This window comes from Eptatretus burgeri, chromosome 9 (genome assembly GCF_056783735.1).
Source record: "Eptatretus burgeri isolate ZD-2024b chromosome 9, Ebu_testis_v1, whole genome shotgun sequence".
NCBI classification, from domain to species: Eukaryota; Metazoa; Chordata; class Myxini; order Myxiniformes; family Myxinidae; genus Eptatretus; species Eptatretus burgeri.
Window position 1 is genome coordinate 97965676 of NC_140969.1, and position 25182 is coordinate 97990857.

The 25182-nt window shown below is 51.3% G+C and overlaps 2 protein-coding genes across 3 annotated transcripts in view; both read right to left on the reverse strand.

Annotated features, from left to right (window-relative positions):
* The window catches only part of ARSB (arylsulfatase B), a 48320-nt gene that overhangs the window by 22358 nt on the left and 780 nt on the right, over positions 1–25182 (reverse strand). For both annotated transcript variants that reach the window (XM_085896268.1, XM_085896267.1), the window contains exon 2: positions 887–1170. In XM_085896268.1, coding sequence (XP_085752394.1) covers positions 887–1170 — 284 coding nt within the window. The remainder of the gene's footprint in view (positions 1–886; positions 1171–25182) is intronic.
* LOC147020712 (uncharacterized) lies at positions 15970–21002 on the reverse strand. The gene has a single exon (XM_085896266.1). The coding sequence runs from the start codon at positions 20791–20793 to the stop codon at positions 17098–17100; it is 3696 nt and encodes a 1231-aa protein (XP_085752392.1). The 5' UTR covers positions 20794–21002; the 3' UTR covers positions 15970–17097.

The window sequence follows — 25182 nt, forward strand, 5'->3', positions numbered from 1 at the left end:
GGAAGTTCATATTTAGTTGACTCAGTTTAAGATGAGACAGGTTATGATGGCTTGTCCACATGTTCCCCTTATGTCGAACTTGGCAATGCTGGCCAAGAAGGGGTGATACCTCGCTTTTACCTCTCACCAACAAAAGGAGAAAGTCCTTCCTCCCAGCTGTCGGTCAGTATGTGTGAGGCTAACTTTGACTGTTCCCATACCATGACTGATTGGATGCCTGGGTCGGCAATTGGTTCGCTGTGACCCGGGTAGAGGGACCCCCCACGGCAGAGAGGTGGACCCCTCATGTCCTCGTTCCAACTGTGGTCTGCGTTCTGTTCCCGCTCAGTGTACCAGCACAAACAAGTACAACAGCAGCCTGCGGTTCTTCACCCCCATGCCTTTTCCCTCTTCCTTACCCAGTTCACGTGCATAACTGTGCATGGGTGCATTGGCCCACAGCCGGGGTTTCGTTTCTTTGTATATCAAGTTATTGTGATTAATAATTGTGTTTTTCTGTCTGGGATTTTATTCCGTTTGTCTCTTGAATCTAATAAATTATTTATTTCTTAGAGCTGTGGAGTGCCCCGTGGTCCCACCATTTTGCCATGTGGACGGTTTGGGCTTGATTTACGCTCCTGGAGGTTAAATTAGTCAAGTAATCCTATTTTACAACCGGTGTGTTACAACACGAGTCATGCATGGAAAATGAACAATGTTCAACCGCTCAGACGTCAATTTGTGTAAATTGTAGATCATTCTGATCATATGTGGAGCATTCGATTCCAGCAAGGATGGTACTGGCTGAGATAGTAAAAACACACTTTTGGGTGGTACCCTGCACAAGGTAGGTGTGTGTGTATCAAACTAAAGAATAAATATACAAGTACAAACTTTTTTACGTTACCTGGTAGCGTCCAGTCATGAGTTGACTTCGTGAAGGTGTGCAGATCGGTTGCACGTAGTAGTTGTCCAGACGAAGTCCTGATGCTGAGAGCTCATCAAGTACTGGGGTGTGGATTTCCGAACCATGGTAACCAACGTCAGCCCAGCCAAGGTCATCAGCAAGGATGAAAACGATGTGCGGTGGTCGCTGAGTCTGAGACAATGGCAGTATCACAGCCACAACCAGAAAGAACAATCGCTGTACAGCCGGTTGAGGGAAAGGGATCAGGCCCCGAGAAGTCATTACTGGCAGTGAGTAGAGAACAAGGACAGAAAGTTATTCCTCCTCTCTTTTCTGGCAATAAGATTATTCCTTCAAAATGGACACAATAATACCTGTACGTTGTAGCATAAGCTCTTTGTTGTTCAAGACAAAGTACAATAATGACTCCCCAAAAGTAAAAATAATATAGAAGATAAACACTCAGAGCACAATATGGAGGTACTCCGCTTAATACTGGGTTTGTACGAGTTAATACTTGCATAATAGTTATTCACCCAATAAAAAAAACAACAAAACAACCAAATGGTGGAGACATGGTTTAAAAATATATTTTGAAATCCAGCATGTTACAACAAGTTTCACCTGCAAGCCATGAGCTTAAATCCAGTTGAAACTCATGAGATGATTAAAAGATTGATTGAACAAAAAACCCAAGCAAGCTTCGGACCAAAAGGCATTCAAAAAATACAAATAAAAAAACCTCAAAACAATGGTTGAAAAACATCACGTGAGCTTATCCTGAATATCGCATTTCTATAATGAGCCAACCGTGGTTAGCACAACCAAAAAAAATCTCAATCAAAGCAATGACTATCTCACTGAAAGTAAACTCAAGCCAGACGTCACATTTAACAAGAAGAAAAAGGACGTGTTTTGTGCGGTGTTTGTGTACTGGTGTGTAGTGTGTGGCATATAATTATAATTAATGAGAGACATAACTAGAACTGTCCCTTTATAACTGCTGGCACTGATGACCAGGCACCAAGACGTCCCGCTTTGATTGCACACCTGACCCTGACCCATGTCGTTTTTTAAAATTATTATTCAATTGAATTTAGAATGGGATTAAAATAAATTGAATTCAAATCAAATGGAAGACCAAATAGGTCCAGTCCTGCATTGGAGTCATCAGAAGGAACCCAAACAAGCAAAAAAGAAAAGATGAGGTCATCAGGAGGAACCTGGAAAGGATTCACATTTCAGCTGCTACTCCTCTACCCTCAAACCCATCCAGGCACAGCCAAATGATCCTCATTCAAATATATATATATATATATATATATATATTTATTATTTTTTTTTTAAACCCAGATTCAAAAATTTAATAATTCTGGCTGCCAGACCATGCGTCCATTCAGGTTGAAATTTTAAATGCATGTTCCCCATCATTACTGGAGCATACTTGTGAAATTTCACATCAATCGATGAAGCGGGTCAAGACAAATAATTTTTCAAAGATTTTTGATCAATCCAATATGGCTTCCAGACCATGTAACCTATCAATAATATTCATGAAGACCCAAGTATCCCTAAGGCTTGGGGAACGTGTGCAAAATTTCCCCTCGATCTGTCCAGCCATCCTGGAGGAGAAATTTTTTAAAGGCTTTTAGGGTAAATCCTATATGGCTGCTAAACCATTTGACTTCTGACATCATGGGGTGGGCACGTTTTGTTCCTCATGGATAGGCGGTCATACCTGTAGAGTTTTACCTCGATTTGTTCAGCCATTTAGGAGATTTTTGAAAGTAAAAAAAAAATATATATATATATATATATATATATATATATATATATATATATATATATATATATATATATATATATATATATATATATATATATATATATATATATATATAGTGTTGTGGTTACCAAATTCGCAAACCACCATTCAGGTCCCTTAGGTGAGGTATCTCGGTAAGTGTATGTGTAGTTAGGCCCAAACCCGTTGTCTAGAGGGAATACATGTCATTTATGCGTGCTGCGACTCTTCAGGATAGCCGTTTTTCTTTTACTATCTTTATTTTGGACCAACCGCCATTGTTACCACCACCAACCACAACATCAACCACCCACCGCGGCGCCGCTTCACGTCACACCTCGCAACCGTCGCATCGCCACTGTTCTTGCGCCGCTTGTGGGTACCGGTGTTGGACTCGTGCAGGGCGCGCGCCGAACAGCGTGTACAAAACCACGGATTTTCCACTTCAAAAACGGATCAAAAACGACACACGCCCACTTTTGTTCCGTCCAATCGGTGAGCGAGGGGCGATTTGGCCCCGCCCCCAGGGCGTTGGAGGGCGATCGATATATGCAAATTTATGGATCAAAAAGCATTCACGCCCACTTTTTCTCGGGCCAATGGGGAGCGAGGTGAAAGGTCGAAGGGAGGGGGTCAAAGATGAGAGAGCGAAGCCACGGGGCTGATATAAGCGACCGCGTTCGTCAGTCAAGTGAATAATAAGAGTTAAGACTTCGCGGGCGGTGGAGTTGGGAAGAAGAAGCCAGAAGGAGTTAGTCGTCGTCGTGTGCGTTGGAGTCGGAGCAAAAGGGGATGGAGCTGTGGAGAGGCGGCGAGGGCAGACGAGGGGGTGCTCGCGTCGTGCAGGGAGCTGCACACCAGGGAGGCCGACGGCGCGACCTGGCCGAGGTGGAGACACTCGTCGCGGGACTCGAGGCAGAGTAGAAATCCTCTATACCCCGAGCATCAGCAACCCCCTCCTGTTTCCCCCCGCGCTGAGATAGTGCGACCAAGTGGGCCCCTTTCCCACCCCCTACCAGACACTGTCCGTGAGGCCCGCGGAGTTGAGGCACCATCGCCGCTCCGCGTCTCATCACCAGACGGGTAGGCCCGACCCGGTCTCGGCCTCAGGCCCGCCTCATCCTTGAGGCTGTTCTTTTCCTTGGTTTTGGGTATGTGTTGTCGGCGCCGTCTGTGAAGTAAAATTGTATAAGTGTTGCCGTGTGCTCGCGTAATCGGTATTAGATCTGCATTGTCGCATTTGCTTTTTGTGTAAAATTGCATTGTTTCTCTTCTTTTCTATGTGCTTTTGGTGGAATTGAATATGTGTGCTTTCCGTTCAGCGCGAATAAATGTGCTTTGTGTTGAACTGTTTCCCGCTTCGCTTCGTCATTTCTTTCATTGAATCCTCATCTTGCTTCACGTAAAGGGTTGGTAGTGGGCTGAATACGCCCGATAATTAATCGAACCGTCGAGGCCGACGATAACACCGCTCGGTTATCCCGATAGTACGGAACGGGTCGCTTAAGTGGCCCGTGTCCGAAGTCGACCTGCGGCGAGGTGCGATCGCCCGGTCTACCCTCCGCGTGGGTACTTAGGTAGGTCGAATTTGGCGAGCAACACTATCCCACGCGGGGGCTGATTGGCTCGATCGCGGTGAGACCGAAAGGTCCACCCGTGACTGGTTCCCGGCGTTAGTCCGAGAGGGTCACGACTGGATTGTCCGTCCGGTGGGCGACGTGCCGCGATTCGAGTTACGTGGCCGTCAGCACGCCGGCGGGCGCGAATCCGTAACACTGGTGTCAGGTCGTGCGATACAAATTCATCGCCCTCCTCGCGGCACTGGTATCGGAGAACAGGAAAACGGGCTCTCCTGTCTCCGGCTAAATTCACGGGAATCGGTCCAGGGGTGAGAGAAGTGACCCCCGATTCCCTCCAAATTACGAGCGAGCGAAATTAACCCTTTAAGAGAAGCAAGATGGCGTCTCAAGGCGAGCGGGAGCCGGGGGTATTAGAAATGGATGTAGAATGTGTAGAATCCATGGCTCAGGATGGAATGCCCGTGCAGGAACATGAACTCGTCCAACTGAACCCAGAGCCCGAAATAGGTGCGGCAGCGGCCGCGGTGTATGACACCTCCCCTCCCCCCCTCCACCAAAACCCTTCCCCGATCCCTGCCGAAACGGCTCACCCAAGCGCACCCGACATGGCCCAGCTATGCGCCATGCTGGCGGCAATGACAGCGAGAATGGATGCAAATACACAACAAATGAACGAAAAGATGGATGCAAATACACAACAAATGAACGAAAAGATGGATGCAAACGCAAATGAATTTATAAACGAAATGAAAAGCATGGGCAAGCAAATGAGGGAAGAAACGAAAAAGCTCCGGGGTGAGACGCAGAACATGGGCCGATGCCTGCAGGCGGGCATGAAGGCCGTGACCAGGGAGCTGGGAATGGCGACTCCACGTGTGGGAGCAAACGAGCTGGAAGGGGGTGCAGCTGCTGACAGGCCCGCGGTGGAGGCGGGTAAAAAAATAATTCGGGGGGCGTGTTGGGCGAGGGTCGTGACAGAAGAATCGACGGTGACCAAAAGGGAAAAATTAAATGGGGAGACCAAGACGTGTGAGACGAGACACGAGACGACGACAACAGAAACTTATAAATGTATAGAGACACGGGAGATAGAGGGTGAATTGGACGGGGTAAGTGACGCACACACACACACGGAGGTAGTGGAGGACAATGAGGGTGAGCTGGTGGACTGGGTGGAGACCCAGTGCGAGCACCTGGATGGCCTCCTCCAGGAACGAGGGGAGGGAGTATGCCCCCTTGAGGCGAGTCACGACCAGGTGAGTTCGGTCGTGCTTTGCGAGGTTGAGGGGAGGAGTGCTGTGGACGGGTGCTTGGAGAGCTTGGGGGGTATAGAGGCCCCGGAGACCCTTGTGGGGACACGAATCCCCAGTGTAGTTGTCCCTGTGTGTGTGGTGCAAGGTGTGAGTGCGTCCCCGTGTGTGGAAGCGACCCCGTGTGTGAGTGGTGTGGTGGCGATGGTGCCAGGGTACGTGCTTCCCAGCACGCCGTGTGTGGGTGAAGCACCGTGTGTGAGTGGCCGTGTGTGTGGATGAAACGGCCAGTATGAGTGAGGCACCGCGGGTGAGTGCCCCCGCGTGTGTGAGTGAGGCACGGAGTATGGATGAGACACCGCGGTTGAGTGCCCCCGCGTGTGTGGATGAGGCACCGCGGTTGAGTGCCCCCGCGTGTATGAGTGAGGCACGGTGTGTGGATGAGGCACCGCGGTTGAGTGCCCCCGCGTGTGTGAGTGAGGTACGAGGGAATGGAGCACCACGTGTGAGTGGTATGGGTTATGCAAGGAAGACCGTGTGTGTGAGAGAGCGGTATGAGAGGGAGATGTCGGTTGGCATGCGGGAGCACGCAGCCGCGTCTCCCGGTGTGAATGTGATGGAGTGGAGTGTGTGCGTCGTAACACGCAGGTGTGCGTGGGTTGAATGGAGACGGAGACGGCGACAGAGGAGAGAAAGCCGAGTAGCGGCTGTAGTTGTTTCGGGGACCGTGCCGGGTTCACCCAGCAGTGAGCACGAGGTTCGTGCTGTGCAACGCACGAGACCACCACGTGCTCGCTTGCGAGAGTGAAGTCCCGGTCCGGAAACGCACGTGGTGGATTTGCCGATCCCGCGGACGGACAAAGTTTAGGCAGGATAACGGATTTGGACCGGACGGGTTCTCCACGCGATCGTGTGTGTTAAGCTCCAACGGGCAAAGCACATGTGTTCGCGTGGGGAACCCCTCGAGACGTGGGGCTTGTGTTTTTTTTTATGCGCACGGTGACGTCATGGCTGCACGTGTGGTTGGAATCCGGCAGGAGGGGTATCCCGGCCGGATGGTACCGTACAAGGAGGGACGAGGAACACGTGCAGCTGCATGACGTCACGGGCAGGTGCAAAGTGCGCGAGTTGCCGCGCTGGTGCTGCGCATGTAGAGAAAAAAAAAGAAAAAAAAAAGAAAAGCAAGCCTCACTTTCGGGTGCACAGGATTCCTGGGCAAGGGGTGGAAGACCCCCTTGACCTGGGGCACAGGATGGAAACTAGTTAGGGGGAAGGGTTAGCATAGCTAGACCGGCTCCATGGGGCAGGGGTAAGTCCTCATGGGGCCCGTGGAATGGATTAGTTAGAGGGATTGTAGCCAGATTTAGGTTGGGAAATAAAATGATTTTTGATGATTTGGAGACAGTGACAGACTTGTGAGCGTGTAGAGTTGACGTAGTTTAGCTACGTAGTGTTAAAAGGAACGTGCTACTAGTTTAAGGGACGACGTGGGAGCACGAGTTAGTTAGGGGAGGTAGTTAGAAGGATGGCAGGTTCAGCGGTGTGTGTGTTGAAGAGTTGTGAGGTGAGTACGTGTACATAGTGAGTGAGTGAGGCCAGCGGGTCTGTGTGTATGGAGCGAATGGGGAATGCATGGTGCGATGAGTGATTGGGGGGAGGAGTGACTCCCGCCCAAGGGACCCCGGGGTCAGTGTAGACTGAGTTAGCTGGGTTAGTCAAATTGAAAAATGGAGGTCGTTTTGTTGTTGGTGGGAGTGTAGGCTCGAGACCCATTTGGAGGGGTGCAGGAGCCCTGTTGACGGGCTTGGGAGCGTGGCTGCGAAAGGTGAGTATCGCTGAGTGGGTACCCCGGGCACCAGGCTAGTCGGCCGCGGTAGGCCAAGGGCCCATGGGGGGCCGGGATAGCGTAGTGGGCACGGGTGCGCCTGCTTAGTGCGGGGGCCCGGGGCGCCATTAGCCGCGTGGGCAGTGTTGTGGGCAAGCGTGACCCTCGGAAAGGGGCCTGGGAAGCCAGCCTGCCACGTGTGCGTTTCAGGGGAGGTGCTATGGGGGGCACTCCCCGGTGTTAGGGAGCTGGTAGGCTCGGAGGCAGTGTAGTGCCCGGGGGTGCCATAGCGGGAGATTCGGCAGAGGGTCGTGCCTGCCAAAGGGAGCCACGTGTCCCAGCCATGAGACCGTGTGAGGGCACGGAGAGAAAATTGGGGGGCGAGGCCCGAAATTGTGAGGACACCAACACAGGCGACGGGAATCTGGGTTGTTAGAACCAATAGTTTAAGCGAGAGGCGCTTGTTGAAAGCCCCGGGGTAGTTTAACAGTTAAATGGTTAGGGTAGATTAGGAGATGTACCCCTCCGCACCATCCATCCCCTCGCTGTCGTTGTGGGCCGCTGGACCCACTTGGGAGCCGGCGTGCGGACGGATTGGTTTTATCGGATTGTCTGCAGCTGCTGTGCTTCAAGGCCTGTGCCGGCCAGTTCATCTGCCGGCTGTGTTTGCCTGCAGCGGCCTTCTTCTGCGGGCTGTGTTTGCCTGCTCACCTTTGCCATGCCATGCCCACTGCCCACGTTCACCAGCCCCGTTCAATTTTTGCTTTGCCCCCCCCCCCGTTCATTTCCATGTGCGCCAGGATCCGCAAGGCAACAGTTTGCAAGCTGCAAGAACTGCCCTGTTGGCAGCTACAACACGGGCCTGCAGTGGCGGCCCGTGCACCGTGTTTGTGTTCATCCATCCATTCGTTGTGCTCATTGCGTGTGCCACTTGAGCTGGCACGGAGACTGCATTTGTGCAGCCCATGCACCGTTGTGGTTCACTGAGTTCAATTCAAACCATCCATCCATCCATTCGTTGTGTTCATTGCGTGTGCCCCTTGAGCTGGCACGGAGACTGCGTTTGTGCAGCCCATGCACCGTTGTGGTTCACTGCGTTCAGTTCAAAAAGGAAGGCCTTGGACTGCGTGTGAGCAGCCAGCCACGTACCCTGTCACCTGCATTGTTTTGAGCCAGAGACTGCATGCGGGCAGCCTGGCTCCCTGCTAACTGCTTTTCTTTTGCAGAGTTCAGTGATCCTGGGCCATGGTTTAGTGTAAAATTTGTAAGTTAAGGTTAAGATGTACTGTAAATACGAGTGCGCCCCCGGCATGTTTGTCTTAGCGCCGGCAATTTTATTTAAGTCGTCCGTGTGAGTGAGTTTGTTTAGGTAGTTACGCAGCCCTCAGGTTATTTATTTTGGGGACACGAATACCATGAATGTCGCACTCAGGGATCCGTAGGTAAAATGTACTAGGGGAAAACTACACATGATGGCACACGAAAATTTGACGACTCGGGACGAGTCTGTAAAAAGGGGAGGGGGTAGTGTTGTGGTTACCAAATTCGCAAACCACCATTCAGGTCCCTTAGGTGAGGTATCTCGGTAAGTGTATGTGTAGTTAGGCCCAAACCCGTTGTCTAGAGGGAATACATGTCATTTATGCATGCTGCGACTCTTCAGGATAGCCGTTTTTCTTTTACTATCTTTATTTTGGACCAACCGCCATTGTTACCACCACCAACCACAACATCAACCACCCACCGCGGCGCCGCTTCACGTCACACCTCGCAACCGTCGCATCGCCACCGTTCTTGCGCCGCTTGTGGGTACCGGTGTTGGACTCGTGCAGGGCGCGCGCCGAACAGCGTGTACAAAACCACGGATTTTCCACTTCAAAAACGGATCAAAAACGACACACGCCCACTTTTGTTCCGTCCAATCGGTGAGCGAGGGGCGATTTGGCCCCGCCCCCAGGGCGTTGGAGGGCGATCGATATATGCAAATTTATGGATCAAAAAGCATTCACGCCCACTTTTTCTCGGGCCAATGGGGAGCGAGGTGAAAGGTCGAAGGGAGGGGGTCAAAGATGAGAGAGCGAAGCCACGGGGCTGATATAAGCGACCGCGTTCATCAGTCAAGGGGACAGGGAGTTAAGACTTCGCGGGCGGTGGAGTTGGGAAGAAGAAGCAAGAAGGAGTTGGTCGTCGTCGTGTGCGTTGGAGTCGGAGCAAAGAAGACGGAGCTGTGGAGAGGCGGCGAGGGCAGACGAGGGTGTGCTCGCGTCGTGCAGGGAGCTGCACACCAGGGAGGCCGACGGCGCGACCTGGCCGAGGTGGAGACGCTCGTCGCGGGACTCGAGGCAGAGTGGAAATCCTCTATACCCCGAGCATCAGCAACCCCCTCCTGTTTCCCCCCCGCGCTGAGATAGTGCGACCAAGGGGGCCCCCTTCCCACCCCCTATCAGACACTCCCCGCGAGGCCCGCGGAGTTGAGGCACCATCGCCGCTCCGCGTCTCATCACCAGACGGGTAGGCCCGACCCGGTCTCGGCCTCAGGCCCGCCTCATCCTTGAGGGTTCTCTTTTCTTTTGTTTTTGGGAATGTGTGTTGTCGGCGCCGTCTGTGAAGTAAAATTGTATAAGTGTTGCCGTGTGCTCGCGTAATCGGTATTAGATCTGCATTGTCGCATTTGCTTTTTGTGTAAAATTGCAGTGTGTTTCTTTTCCTTTTCTATGTGCTTTTGGTGGAATTGAATATGTGTGCTTTCCGTTCAGCGCGAATAAATGTGCTTTGTGTTGAACTGTTTTCCGCTTCGCTTCGTCATTTCCTTCATTGAATCCTCATCTTGCTTCACGTAAAGGGTTGGTAGTGGGCTGAATACGCCCGATAATTAATCGAACCGTCGAGGCCGACGATAACACCGCTCAGTTATCCCGATAGTACGGAACGGGTCGCTTAAGTGGCCCGTGTCCGAAGTCGACCTGCGGCGAGGTGCGATCGCCCGGTCTACCCTCCGTGTGGGTACTTGGGTAGGTCGAATTTGGCGAGCAACCCTATCCCACGCGGGGGCTGATTGGCTCGATCGCGGTGAGACCGAAAGGTCCACCCGTGACTGGTTCCCGGCGTTAGTCCGAGAGGGTCACGACTGGATTGTCCGTCCGGTGGGCGACGTGCCGCGATTCGAGTTACGTGGCCGTCCGCACGCCGGCGGGCGCGAATCCGTAACAATATATATATATATATATATATATATATATATATATATATATATATATATATATATATATATATATATATATATATATATATATATATATATCTGTCCGCCAAACCACGCAACCGGTGAGGTCATCAGTTTTTTTCTGTTGACCAATTTATACCGGGATGATCCTCAAAAAGTTTCATGCTGATGGGATGTAGAGTTCCACGTATGCAATTATGACATCATAACTGAGGCACCCATGACATTAAAAACAAGATGGCCACCAAACCATGCGACTTGTGATGTCATTTTTACTATGTATGCAGACATGATGGAAGATGATAGTTGCAAATTTTCGCTTCGTTAGGTTATGTGATTCCAGAGAAAACATTATTTAATATTTTTCTTGAACCAACACGGCTGCCAAACCATGTGACCTATCAATTAGAAAATATCACAAGGCACCAGTTCACCACTTGCTTGATATGTGTACGAAAATTTCGTAAATATATCCTGAGGGGATTTGTAGTTAAGCTCCGGAAACAAAATGTGACGGATGGACGGACGGAACCCATTTCTATATCCCCCGCCTAAATAAATCACACATTCCACAAGATTGTAGAAGTTTATTATTGGGTCAATTCTGCCATGTACTCTTTTTTTTCTTTTTGTACATATTTGCATTTCTTTGGCCGCACCCACATTTCCTTGCTGTCCCTTGCTGTATATTTTGTGAATAAACCCTTCACTGTGCCACATGACTTTCCTCGCCCTCACCTGTAATAAATTGCTTTGTCATAAATGAACCCAGACCGTTTCGTCTTTTCCTTTATTGGTCCAGTATGGTCCGCACATTAGCTTAGCCGGGAGGTTATACCCCACCAAATTTGCTCTTGTTAGCCAGCGTGCACTAACTGTATTGCTCAGCTGTAATCCAAGTGTGTGCTGAGGGCATGAGACCCCAATTGACTCGGCTGTGCACAGGTATGGCATCACACGAAGTAGTGCAACTCTGCCCGGATTGGCAGTGCCAATTGGTGTTCGTGGTTGCTTAGCAACCTGCCGTTGCGTGGTTATCTGTGCCCGACGGCCTCAGGACCGGGCGTTCGATAGGGACCAGAGTGCTTCCTCTCATGGCGAGCCTCGAACCCTGAGTCCAGAACAACATGCTTATCGTGTCTCCCACAGACTAACGGACCTGAGCCTAGATCTACTGTAATATATACACCCCAGAGAGGATAATAACACGACTCTTCCTGCCGCTCTGATGGGGAGTGGGTGTACTCGTTAATATAAATTCTGAATAACAGAGATCATTCGTATCCTCACGTAAACCGCATTTACCATGCCATTTGAGAGTTACCAGAATATTAGACCCATCGCTTCGCTGACGGGAATTCCAATCTTTGTGCAATTGATTAAAAAACGGTTGTTAATGGGAAAATAAAATTTGTCGGTGGAGAGATACCGGCCAAGCAATACACTCATGGAGCGAGGAGGGGGAGAGTGCTAACAGGATATTCATCACAGCCTTTTTAGATGGTGAACTCCAAATATACAGGGTGTTCCAAAAGTCTGGATCCCGAGGTATTTTCCTAATATACAATTTGATACTTTTCTTTTTATTTCAGGTCCAAGATGGCTTCGAAACTAACAACAGAAGATCGAATTGAACTCATTCTCATGCACGCAAGACAGGATTCTTCACATGGCGGAGTTGCTGCCGAATTCAATAGAAAGCATCCTGATAAGCATACAATAACACATGCCACTTTTAAAGTGTTTAAACGTTTTAGGTTCAGAAATGTTAAACGTTCTTGTATTCAGCGAATAAACAAGTGTCACGAAGTCCAATGCCGTCAATTTTGAGCATTTACTGGAATAAAAAAAAAACTTTGAAACAAATTTTTGCCTATGGATCCAGACTTTTGGGACACCGTGTGTGTGTGTGTGTGTGTGTGTGTGTGTGTGTGTGTGTGTGTGTGTGTGTGTGTGTATATATATATATATGTGTATATATATATATGTGTATATATATATATATATATATATATATATATATATATATATATATATATATATATATATATATATATATATATATATATATTGTTGCGGATTCGCGCCCGCCGGCGTGCGGACGGCCACGTAACTCGAATCGCGGCACGTCGCCCACCGGACGGACAATCCAGTCGTGACCCTCTCGGACTAACGCCGGGAACCAGTCACGGGTGGACCTTTCGGTCTCACCACGATCGTGCCAATCGGCCGCCGCGTGCGATAGGGTTGCTCGCCAAATTCGACCTACCTAAGTACCCACACGGAGGGTAGACCGGGCGATCGCACCTCGCCGCAGGTCGACTTCGGACACGGGCCACTTTAAGCGACCCGTTCCGTACTATCGGGATAACCGAGCGGTGTTATTCGTCGGCCTCGACGGTTCGATTAATTATCGGGCGTTTTAGCCCATGACCAACCCTTTACGTGAAGCAAGATGGAGATTCAATGAAAGAAAAGACGAAGCGAAGCGGGAAAACAGTTCAACAATAAGCACATTTATTTCGCGATGAACGGAAAGCACACATATACAATTCCACCAAAAGCACATGTAAAAGAAGAAGACAATGCAATATTACACAAAAAGCAAATGCAACAATGCAGATCTATCCGACTACCGGGCACACGGCAACACTTATACAATTTTACTTCACAGACGGCGCCGACAACACATATTCCCAAAGCAAAAGAAAAGAGAACCACCCTCCAGGATGAGGGGGGTAGGCGGGCCTGGGGCCGAGACCGTGTCGGGCCTACCGTCTGATGATGAGACGCAGAGCGGCGGTGGCGCCTCAACTCCGCGGGCCTCGCGGACAGTGTCTGGTAGGGGGTGGGAAAAGGGGCCCCCTTTGTCGCACTATCTCAGCGCGGGGGGAAACAGGAGGGGGTTGCTGATGCTCGGGGGAAGGAGGATTTCACCCTCTCTCGGGTCCCGTGGCGAGCGTCTCCTCCTCCACCTCGGTCGCGTTGCTGGCCTCTCTGGTGTGCAGCTCCCGGCACCGACGCGAGCACCCCCTCGTCCGCCTTCGCCGCCGTCACCCCTCCACAGCTCCGTCCTCTTCACTCTGACTAGTACCACTTCTTTCCAGCTCCACCGAGACTCTCTTGAACTCCGCACACTCAACTGCCAACTTCCAACTGAACTCAACTCGACTGACGAACGCAGCCGTTTACATAAGCCCCGTGGCTTCGCTCTTTCACCCTTGACCCTCTGCCTCTGACCCTTCACCTCTCTTTCTGGCTCCCCATTGGCCCGAGGAAAAGTGGGCGTGAATGCTTTTTGATCCATGAATTTGCATATAGCGACCGCCCTCCAACGCCCTGGAGGCGGGGCCAAATCGCCCCCGCTCACCGATTGGACGGAACAAAAGTGGGCGTGAGTCGTTTTTGATCCGTTTTCTGCGGAAAGTCTGTGATGTTTTTGAACACGCTGCTCGGTGCGCGCCCCGCACGAGTCCAGCATCGGCGCCCACGAGTGGCGCGAGATGGTGTGGATGAGATGGTGGCGAGCTGTGACGGTAAAGGTCGTGGCGGTTGTGGTGAAGCGGCGTTGTGGTTGGTGGTTGTTGTTGTGAAGCGGCGTTGTGGTTGGTGGTTGTTATTGTGAAGCGGCGTTGTGGTTGGTGGTTGTTGTTGTGATGGCTATTGAGACGTGGTTGGTGGTGGTAATAATGGCGGCTGGTCCAAAATAAAGATAGTAAAAGAAAAACGGCTATCCTGAAGAGTCACAGCCCGCATGAATGACATTTATTCCCTCTAGACAACGGGTTTGGGCCTAACTACACAGATACTTACAGAGATATCTCACCTAAGGGACCTGAATGGTGGTTTGTGAATTTCGTCAACCACAACACTACCCCCTCCCCTTTTTACAGACTCGTCCCGAGTCGTCAAATTTTCGTGTGCCATCATGTGTAGTTTTCCCCTAGTACATTTTACCTACGGATCCCTGAGTGCGACATTCATGGTATTCGTGTCCCCAAAATAAATAACCTGAGGGCTGAGTAACGACCGAAACAAACTCACTCACACGGACGACTTAAATAAAATTGCCGGCGCTAGGACAAACATGCCGGGGGCGCACTCATATTTACAGTACATCTTACCTTAACTTACAAATTTTACACTAAACCATGGCCCAGGATCACTGAACTCTGCAAAAAGAAAGCAGTTAGCAGGGAGCCAGGCTGCTCGCATGCAGTCTCTGACTCAAATAATGCAGGTGACAGGGAACGTGGCCGGCTGCTCACACGCAGTCCAAGGCCTTCCTTTTTGAACTGAACGCAGTGAACCACAACGGTGCATGGGCTGCACAAACGCAGTCTCCGTGCCAGCTCAAGTGGCACACGCAATGAACACAACGAATGGATGGATGAATGGTTTGAACTGAACGCAAACACGGTGCACGGGCCGCCACTGCAGGCCCGTGTTGTAGCTGCCAACAGGGCAGTTCTTGCAGCTTGCAAACTGTTGCCTTGATCCTGGCGCACATGGAAATGAACAGGGGGGGGGGGCAACGCAAAATTGAACGGGGGCTGATGAACAGGGGCAGTGGACATGGCATGGCAAAGGCAGCAGGCAAACACAGCCTGCAGAAGAACTGGCCGGCACAGGCCTTGCAGCAACACAACAGCTGCCGATGAAGTGGGCCGGCCTCTGCCTTGCAGCAACACAGCCAGCAGATGAAGCTGGCCAGCCTTTGCCGTTCAGTGGAGGTTGGTGGAGGGAGTGCGGTGGTGCTGGCCACTCGGAAGGCGGGCTCGGACCTACCCTACGGTCTCCCTCCCAACCTATCGCCTTTGCCTGTCATTGTCTATACCCACTCCCTTAATTTGTCAAACCCCAATTTAGCCCCAACTTATTTTTTTTTATTTTTACTTCCCCACTATAAATCGTCCCCTAACCCCCTGTACTGTCCTTGTTCGGCTAACCTATCCTGTCACCAAGCCTACTCCCAACCCCTACGTTCCCTTCCCGGAGGGGAATAAGGGAGAGCTAGCGTCCTGTGTCGAGGCCCAACGAAGCCTCAGAATGGCCTCCCCAGAGTTCGGCGATCTATAACACAAAGTGGGTCCAGCGGCCCACAACGATAGCGAGGGGATGGATGGTGCGGAGGGGTACATCTCCTAATCTACCCTAACCATTTAACTGTTAAACTACCCCGGGGCTTTCAACAAGCGCCTCTCGCTTAAACTATTGGTTCTAACAACCCAGATTCCCGTAGCCTGTGTTGGTGTCCTTACAATTTCGAGCCTCGCCCCCCAATTTTCTCTCCGTGCCCTCACACGGTCTCATGGCTGGGACACGTGGCTCCCTTTGGCAGGCACGACCCTCTGCCGAATGTCCCGCTATGGCACCCCCGGGCACTACACTGCCTCTGAGCCTACCAGCTCCCTAACACCGGGGAGTGCCCCCTATGGCACCTCCCCTGAAACGCACACGTGGCAGGCTGGCTTCCCAGGCCCCTTTCCGAGGGTCACCCATGCCCACAACACTGCCCACGCGGCTAATGGCGCCCCGGGCCCCCGCACCAAGCAGGCGCACCCGTGCCCACTACGCTATCCCGCCCCCCATGGGCCCTTGGCCTACCACGGCCGACTAGCCTGGTGCCCGGGGTACCCACTCAGCGATACTCACCTTTCGCAGCCACGCTCCCAAGCCCGTCAACAGGGCTCCTGCACCCCTCCAAATGGGTTTCGAGCCTACACACCCACCAACAACAAAACGACCTCCATTTTGTAAATTTGACTAACCTCCTAACTCACTTTACTCTGACCCCGGGGTCCCTTGGGCGGGAGTCACTCCTCCCCCCAATCACTCATCGCACCATGCATTCCCCATTCGCTCCACTCACACAGACCCGCTGGCCACACTCACTCATGTCTCCACCTCACAACTCACCAACACACTCACCGCTGAACTCTGCCATCCTTCTAACTACATCCCCTAACTAACTCGTGCTCCCACGTCGTCCCTTAAACTAGTAGCACGTTCCTTTTAACCTACGTAGCTAAACTACGTCCCCGCTACACATCCACAAGTCTGTCTCTGTCTCCAAATCAATCATTTTATTCCCCAACCTAAATCTGGCTACAATCCCTCTAACTAATCCATTCCACGGACTCCATGAGGACTTACCCCTGCCCCATGAAGTCGGTCTAACTAAGCTAACCCTTCCCCCTAACTAGTTTCCATCCTGTGCCCTGGTAAGGGGGTCTTCCACCCCTTGCCCAGGAATCCTGTGCACCCGAAAGTGAGGCTTGCTTTTTTTTTTTTTTTTTCCATGCGCAGCACCAGCGCGGCCACTCGCGCACTTTGCACCTGCCCGTGACGTCATGCAGCTGCACGTGTTCCTCGTCCCTCCTTGGACGGTACCATCCGGCAGGGATTCCCCTCCTGCCGGATTCCAACCCCACGTGCAGCCATGACGTCACCGTGCGCATAAAAAAAACACAAGCCCCACGTCTCGAGGGGTTCCCCACGCGAACACATGTGCTTTGCCCGTTGGAGCTTAACACACACGATCGCGTGGAGAACCCGTCCGGTCCAAATCCATAATCCTGCCTAAACTTTGTCCGTCCGCGGGATCGGCAAATCCACCGCGTGCGTTTCCGGACCGGGACTTCTCTCGCAAGCGAGCACGTGGGGGGCTCGTGCGTTGCACAGCACGGACCTCGTGCTCACTGCTGGGTGAACCCGGCACGGTCCCCGAAACAACTACAGCCGCCACTCGGCTTTCTTTCCTCTCATGTCGCCGTCGTCGCCATTCGACCCACGCACACCTGCGTGTTACGACGCTCACACTCCATTCCATCACATTCACACCGGGAGACGCGGCTGCATGTTCCCGCATGCCGACCGACATCTCCCTCACATACCGCTCTCTCACACACACGGTCTCCCTTGCACTCGGCCGTTCACTCACGCATGCTACCTCCCTCGCACACGTGGCTCCACGCACTCGCGGCCTTCCACTCACTCGTGCCACACTCATACACCGTTCCTCACTCACACACGCGGGGGCACTCACCCGCGGTGCCTCACTCACTTGCGGTGCCCCTTTTACACACGGCGTGCTGGGAAGCACGTACACCGGCACAATCGCCACCACACCACTCACACACGGGGTCGCTTCCACACACGGGGACGCACTCACACCTTGCACCACACACACAGGGACAACCACACTGGGGATTGGTGTCCCCACAAGGGTCTCCGGGGCCTCCATACCCCCCAAGCTCTCCGTGCACCCGTTCGCAGCACTCCTCCCCTCGACCTCGCAAAGCACAACCGAACTCACCTGGTCGTGACTCACCTCAAGGGGGCATACTCCCTCCCCTCGTTCCTGGAGGAGGCCATCCAGCTGCTCGCACCGGGCCTCCACCCAGTCCACCAGCTCACCCCCATTGTCCTCCACTACCTCCGTGTGTGTGTGCGCGTCACTTACCCCATCTTCATCGTGTAGTCTTCCCTCTATTTTTTCTGTCTCCCGTGTCTCTATACATTTATAAGTTTCTGTTGTCCCCTCCGGTCTATTAGTCTCCGCTTCTTTCTGGCGTCTTTCCCTTATCTTTATGTAGGTCAACCTTGCTTTCTCCTTAAATCGCTCCCGTCCTTCCCTGTTTTTCACTCCTTGCTCTTTCACGATCTCCGCGTACCTCATCCTTGCTTTCCGTCTTAATTGTTCTCTTCTCTCCCTCGCAATTACTTTCACCTCGTCTCTTGTCTCTATACATTTTCTCTCCTTGTTCCTTATTTCTGTCTCTTCCTGGTTCCTTTTTCCTTCCCATCTGAGTCGTTCTTTCTCTCTGAGCCCCATTTGCTGTTCGTTCTCCCTCCGGAGCTCCTCAATCTCCGTTGACTCCAGTCTCGCTCTCCGTTTTAGTTGTTCAATTTCACACTCATATAGTTGTTGTTTTCTCTCCCACTGTTCCTCTTGCTCTTTGTTTTCCAATCTCATTGTTTCTTTCAATTGGCTCATTTCCTTCCTGTGTTTCATTCGCTGTTCTCTCACTACTCTTCCTCGTTTCCTCTCCTGTCCTTCCTTCTCCAGTTTCATGGTTTTCTTCATTTGGTTAATCTCCTTTTTGTGTTTCATTTGCTGCTGTCTAATTACTCTTCCTCGTTTCCTCTCCTGTCTTTCCTTATCCAGTTTCATGGTTTTCTTCATTTGGTTCATCTCCATTTTGTGTTTCATTCGCTGTTCTTTGTCTATCTCCTCGTACTCCAGCCTCAGCTTTTCTTTCAATTGGTCAACCTCAGATTCATGTTCTTTTTGTTTTCTATTCCATTGTTCCTCTCGTTCTTCCCTCTCCAATCTCCTTGTGTCCTTCAATCTCCTGATTTCTCCTTCCTGCTTCATTCCTTGCTCCTTCAACTTCTCCTCGTATTCCAACCTATTTTTTTCCTTTTGTCGTTCAGTTTCAAATTCATACTCTTTCAGTTTTTTATTCCACTGTCTCTCTTGTTCCTCGTTCTGCAATCTCATTGTTTCCTTCAATTGACGGATTTCTTTCTCCTGTCTCATTCCTTGTTCTTTGTATTTCCTATTCCACTGTCTCCCTTGTTCCTCATTCTGCAATCTCGTTATTTCTTTCAGTTGGCTGACTTCCTTCTCCTGTCTGATTCGTTCTTCCATCATTACTCTTTCTTGCATGTCATTCTTTAATCTGGCCTTCGCTTCCAGCTGTTCGATCTGTACAGTGTGGTTCCTTAACGTTTCATTTTCCGTTCTCTTCCTTTCCTCTTTTAACACTCTCAGTTCGTTTCGTAGTTCCCTCTCTTTGTTCTGGTGTTTCTGTAACTCAGAAACTTTCTTTTCCAATTCCTTTCTCATCTCTGCACACTCCGACTTTGCTTTGGCTTCTAATTGTTCAATCTGCTCAGTGTGGTTCCTTAACGTTTCATTCTCTGCTGTCATTCTTTCCTCTTTTAACATCCTCAGTTCGTCTTGTAATCCTCTTTCTTTGTTTTCGTGTTTCAGTATCTCAGAAGTTTTTGTTTCCAATTCCTTTCTCAATTTGCGTGCTTCTTCACTCATTTCATCTCTTCTTTCCACCGCTTCCCTCCTCAATTCGTCCCTTTTTTTACTGTATTCATTTAGTTTTTTCTGCCATTCCTTTCCCATTCTTATCTCCCCTTCCAGGATTTCTCTTTTAAACTGGCTTGCCCTTACCTCTCGCTTCAGTAGTTCCAATTCCCCATCTTGTTCGCGTTTTTCCTTTTCGAGCTTTGTTTTCCTTTCTCCTTCCTCCCTCAATTCTCCTTGCAGTTCTTCGAACTGTTCTGACTTTTCCAGCAATTCCTCCGACCTTTCCTCGAGCTGTCTCTCTCCTCTTTTTATCTTCCATTCTAGGCTTTCTCTTTCCTGATTGCCTGTTCTTATCTCTTCCTTCAATTGTTCCAACTCCCCATCGTGTTCACATTTTTTCTCCTCCAACTGTATTTCCCTCACTCTCTCCTCCAGTTCTTTGAACCGCCTTGCTTGCTCCAATAATTTTTCCATTAATTGTTTTACTTCCAAGTCATGCTCCTTTTGTTTCTTTTCGAGCTCGGTTTTCCATTCTTCCTCCCATTGTTTCCTTTCCTGGGAGATACCAATCTGCTGTTCCTCTATTCTTTTGTTCAGTTTGCTCTTCGCATATTCCAACTGACGGGTATAAAGCACTACCAAATTCTTTTTCCCACGTAATTTGTCGACTCTATTGGCCAAGTCATGTTTTTGCCACCGAATTCGTTCCAGTAAATCGTCCAATCGCTGTGTCCCCCCGTACACGTAATTTTTCTGAAGCGCGTCTGCGTGCCGTTGTGACTCGTCCACTCCACGTTGCACCTCCTCGATATATTCTTCATAACACTTCACCTTTTCCAAGACATCCCCCAATTGTGCCTGAACCCTGCCAATGCTCGCATAGTCATCCTGCCACGCCTGCCATGGCACATGCCGTGACCACGTGCCTTGAACCGGTGACTGGGAGCTCACGCCTCGTGCTGTGCCATTAATATCAGCCCGCTCCGTGCTGCACTGAGGTGCGATCGCGCTGCCATTGTGCGACTCCGTTTGCCGGCAAAGTTCGTGCTCAAGCCGCTCCCACTGACCACAGTTAGTGGTGGGGTTATAATTATAAAAAGAACCGACCTGGGCCATGGATCCTACATGACGACACATACCTAATACCCCCGGCTCCCGCTCGCCTTGAGACGCCATCTTATTTCTCGTGAAGGGTTAATTTAGCTCGCTCGTAATTTGGAGGGAATCGGGGGTCGCTCCTCTCACCCCTGGACCGATTCCCGTGAATTTAGCCGGAGACAGGAGAGCCCGTTTTCCCGTTCTCCGATACCAGTGCCGCGAGGAGGGCGATGAGTTTATATCGCACGACCTGACACCAGTGTTGCGGATTCGCGCCCGCCGGCGTGCGGACGGCCATGTAACTCGGATCGCGGCACGTCGCCCACCGGACGGACAATCCAGTCGTGATCCTCTCGGACTAACGCCGGGAACCAGTCACGGGTGGACCTTTCGGTCTCACCACGATCGTGCCAATCGGCCCCTGCGTGGGATAGGGTTGCTCGCCAAATTCGACCTACCTAAGTACCCACACGGAGTATAGACCGGGCGATCGCACCTCGCCGCAGGTCGACTTCGGACACGGGCCACTTTAAGCGACCCGTTCCGTACTATCGGGATAACCGAGCGGTGTTATTCGTCGGCCTCGACGGTTCGATTAATTATCGGGCTTTTTAGCCCACGACCAACCCTTTACATGAAGCAAGATGGAGATTCAATGAAAGAAAAGACGAAGCGAAGCGGGAAAACAGTTCAACAATAAGCACATTTATTTCGCGATGAACGGAAAGCACACATATACAATTCCACCAAAAGCACATGTAAAAGAAGAAGACAATGCAATATTACACAAAAAGCAAATGCAACAATGCAGATCTATCCGACTACCGGGCACACGGCAACACTTATACAATTTTACTTCACAGACGGCGCCGACAACACATATTCCCAAAGCAAAAGAAAAGAGAACCACCCTCCAGGATGAGGGGGGTAGGCGGGCCTGGGGCCGAGACCGTGTCGGGCCTACCGTCTGATGATGAGACGCAGAGCGGCGGTGGCGCCTCAACTCCGCGGGCCTCGCGGACAGTGTCTGGTAGGGGGTGGGAAAAGGGGCCCCCTTTGTCGCACTATCTCAGCGCGGGGGGGAAACAGGAGGGGGTTGCTGATGCTCGGGGGAAGGAGGATTTCACCCTGTCTCGGGTCCCGCGGCGAGCATCTCCTCCTCCACCTCGGTCGCGTTGCTGGCCTCTCTGGTGTGCAGCTCCCGGCACTGACGCGAGCACCCCCTCATCCGCCTTCGCCGCCGTCACCCCTCCACAGCTCCGTCCTCTTCACTCTGACTAGTACCACTTCTTTCCAGCTCCACCGACGACTCTCTTGAACTCCGCACACTCAACTGCCAACTTCCAACTGAACTCAACTCGACTGACGAACGCAGCCGTTTATATAAGCCCCGTGGCTTCGCTCTTTCACCCTTGACCTTCTGCCTCTGACCCTTCACCTCTCTTTCTGGCTCCCCATTGGCCCGAGGAAAAGTGGGCGTGAATGCCTTTTGATCCATGAATTTGCATATAGCGACCGCCCTCCAACGCCCTGGAGGCGGGGCCAAATCGCCCCTCGCTCACCGATTGGACGGAACAAAAGTGGGCGTGAGTCGTTTTTGATCCGTTTTCTGCGGAAAGTCTGTGATGTTTTTGAACAGGCTGCTCGGTGCGCGCCCCGCATGAGTCCAGCATCGGCGCCCACGAGTGGCGCGAGATGGTGTGGATGAGATGGTGGCGAGCTGTGACGGTAAAGGTCGTGGCGGTTGTGGTGAAGCGGCGTTGTGGTTGGTGGTTGTTGTTGTGAAGCGGCGTTGTGGTTGGTGGTTGTTATTGTGAAGCGGCGTTGTGGTTGGTGGTTGTTGTTGTGATGGCTGTTGAGACGTGGTTGGTGGTGGTAATAATGGCGGCTGGTCCAAAATAAAGATAGTAAAAGAAAAACGGCTATCCTGAAGAGTCGCAGCCCACATGAATGACATTTATTCCCTCTAGACAACGGGTTTGGGCCTAACTACACAGATACTTACAGAGATATCTCACCTAAGGGACCTGAATGGTGGTTTGTGAATTTCGTCAACCACAACAATATCTTGTTACGGCTGTGGAAATTCGCAAACCACCATTCAGGACCCTCAGGTGAGATATCTTCATAGGTACATGTGTAGTTAGCCCAAACCCGTTGTATAGAGGGAATTTATGTGATCCATTCGGGCTGCGATCCTTTGAGTTGGCCGTTTTTCTTTCTCTATTGTTATTTTCCACCATTAAGCCCCAACAACACAAACAGCCACTACCCTGACCTTCACAACTCCAACCCGCAAAACAGTGCTTCACCGCCGTTCCCAAACGACACCATAACCATCAAACCACCACCGAAAACCCTCCACCACCTTCGCCTCTCTCCTTGACAACCAACAACCGCACCACCTGTGAAAACTGAATGTCGGGCTGTCTCCGGCCCGTTTGGCGATTGGTGCCGAGCGCACCGAGCCGCGAGCACGGGTGGCAGCCTTTCCGAGGGGAAATTCGGATCAGAAACGGTTCACGCCCACTTCTCCTCCGTCCAATTGGCGAGCGCGGGGCGGCTTAGCCCCGCCTCCAAGCGTGTATGTGAAGTCTGTATATGCAAATTTTCGGATCAGGAGAGGTTCACGCCCATTTTTGCCTAACAAATGGCTAACCAGGGGGGGGGCGGCGTGGCCCCGCCTCCAATCGCGTTCTGATCCTAAAATTTGCATATTGGCTTCTCCTGAGCGCTATAAAGGTGCGAGCGGAAGGCGACTCGGGGGCTCGAGTTGAGGTCGGAGGAGAGTGTGGAGCTGGAGAAAAGGAGGAGCGAATTGAGTTTTGGAGTTGCTGGAGAGTGTCGTCGAGAGGTTGCTCCTGGGGGACAAGGAGCGTGCGTTGGCGGAGTGAAGTCGAGTGCGCGTGCTGGAACTGCGAGCAAGGGAGCAAGGGAGCTTGGGTCCGAGGCAGGAAGGACGGTGGTCGGCGACGAGGTTGCGGTGTGGGGGATCGATCGTCTCGTCGCGGGACCCAAGCCAGCCAGCCACTCCCCTCCCCCAGGGCATCAACAATTCCCCCTTTTCCCCCACGCTGAGATAGTGCAAAAGGGGGCCCCGTTCCCACCCCACCCCAAACGTCGTCCAACGAAACCCGCCAAGGGGCACGGAGTCGGGGCCCACAGGCGTGGCCACATTTGTGGCTTGCCGCCAACGAGTCACGAGGACGCGGGTAAGACCTCCCCAGTCTCGCGGACCTCGCCGCTCCTCCAGATCACGCGCACATTTGGCCTACAGGCCTGTCTGCCTCCTTGTCTGTGAGGGTGGCTTCTTTCTTTTCTTTGGGGTTTTTGTGCAAATGTCTGTGTTGGCGCAGTCTGTGAAGTAAAACTGTATAAGTGTTGCTGTGTGTGCGCGTAGTCGGTTTTAACTGCTTTTCTTCTTGCATTTGCTTTATGTGCATTTTGATTCGGTATGGCTGTATATATGTGCTTGTCTGTGTGTGTAAATAAAGTGCTTGCATGTTGAACTGTGCCTGTTTCACTTCGTCTCCTTCATTTTAATTGACTCTCCATCCTGCTTCACGTAAAGGGTTCATAGGGGGTGCAAATCCCGGTAATTAATCTGAACAGTCGAGGTTGACGATAACAATGCTCGGTTATCCCGATAGTACGGAACAGGCCGCCCAAGCGGCTTGTGTCCGGAGTCGACCTGCAGCGAGGTACGATCGCCGGGTCGACCAGTCGCGCAGGTACTTAGGTAGATCGAATTTGGCGAGCAACCCTATCCTGCATGGGTGGGCGATTGGCACGATCGTGGTGAGGTCGAAAGGCCCACCTGTGACTAGCTCCCGGCGTTAGTCCAAGAGGGTCACGACAGAATTGTCCGTCCGGTGGGCAGCATGCCGCGATTCGAGATACGCGGCCGTTCGCAACAATATACATATATATATATATATATATACATATATATATATATATATATATATATATATACATATATATATATATATATATATATATATATATATATATATGTTGTTGGTAGTCTTTTGGCTGCTCCCGTTAGGGGTTGTCACAGCGGATCATCCGTTATGATCCGCATACTGATTTGGCACAGGTTTTATGCCGGATGCCCTTCCTGACGCAACCCTGGTCGTCTCTTTCGACACAGGGATAAGGATTGGGTTTCGCCATGATTCCGGGCTGCCCTCCACCCTCTTGTATGTATGTATGTATGTATGTATGTATGTATATCTCCATTATAATACCAAGCTTGCACATTAAAAACTCGGCTCGCCGTCACACGATCCCTATGAAATTGCTGTGGCACTTAGCGGACATGCCGACAATGTTTGGGAAGTCTTGGCGTTCCATAGTACCACTTGCATTTTGCACAATGCGTATTTTTGTCATTCCACGTGTTCGGTCTGTCGTCTGCTACCAGTTATGTTGTACTGCTATCCCGTGCATGTGCACGGGTATCGC

What these genes read in the sequence shown, in the direction of transcription:
- LOC147020712 (XM_085896266.1), bottom strand. Translation starts at nt 20,793, where the DNA reads ATGGCGTCTCAAGGCGAGCGGGAGCCGGGGGTATTAGGTATGTGTCGT.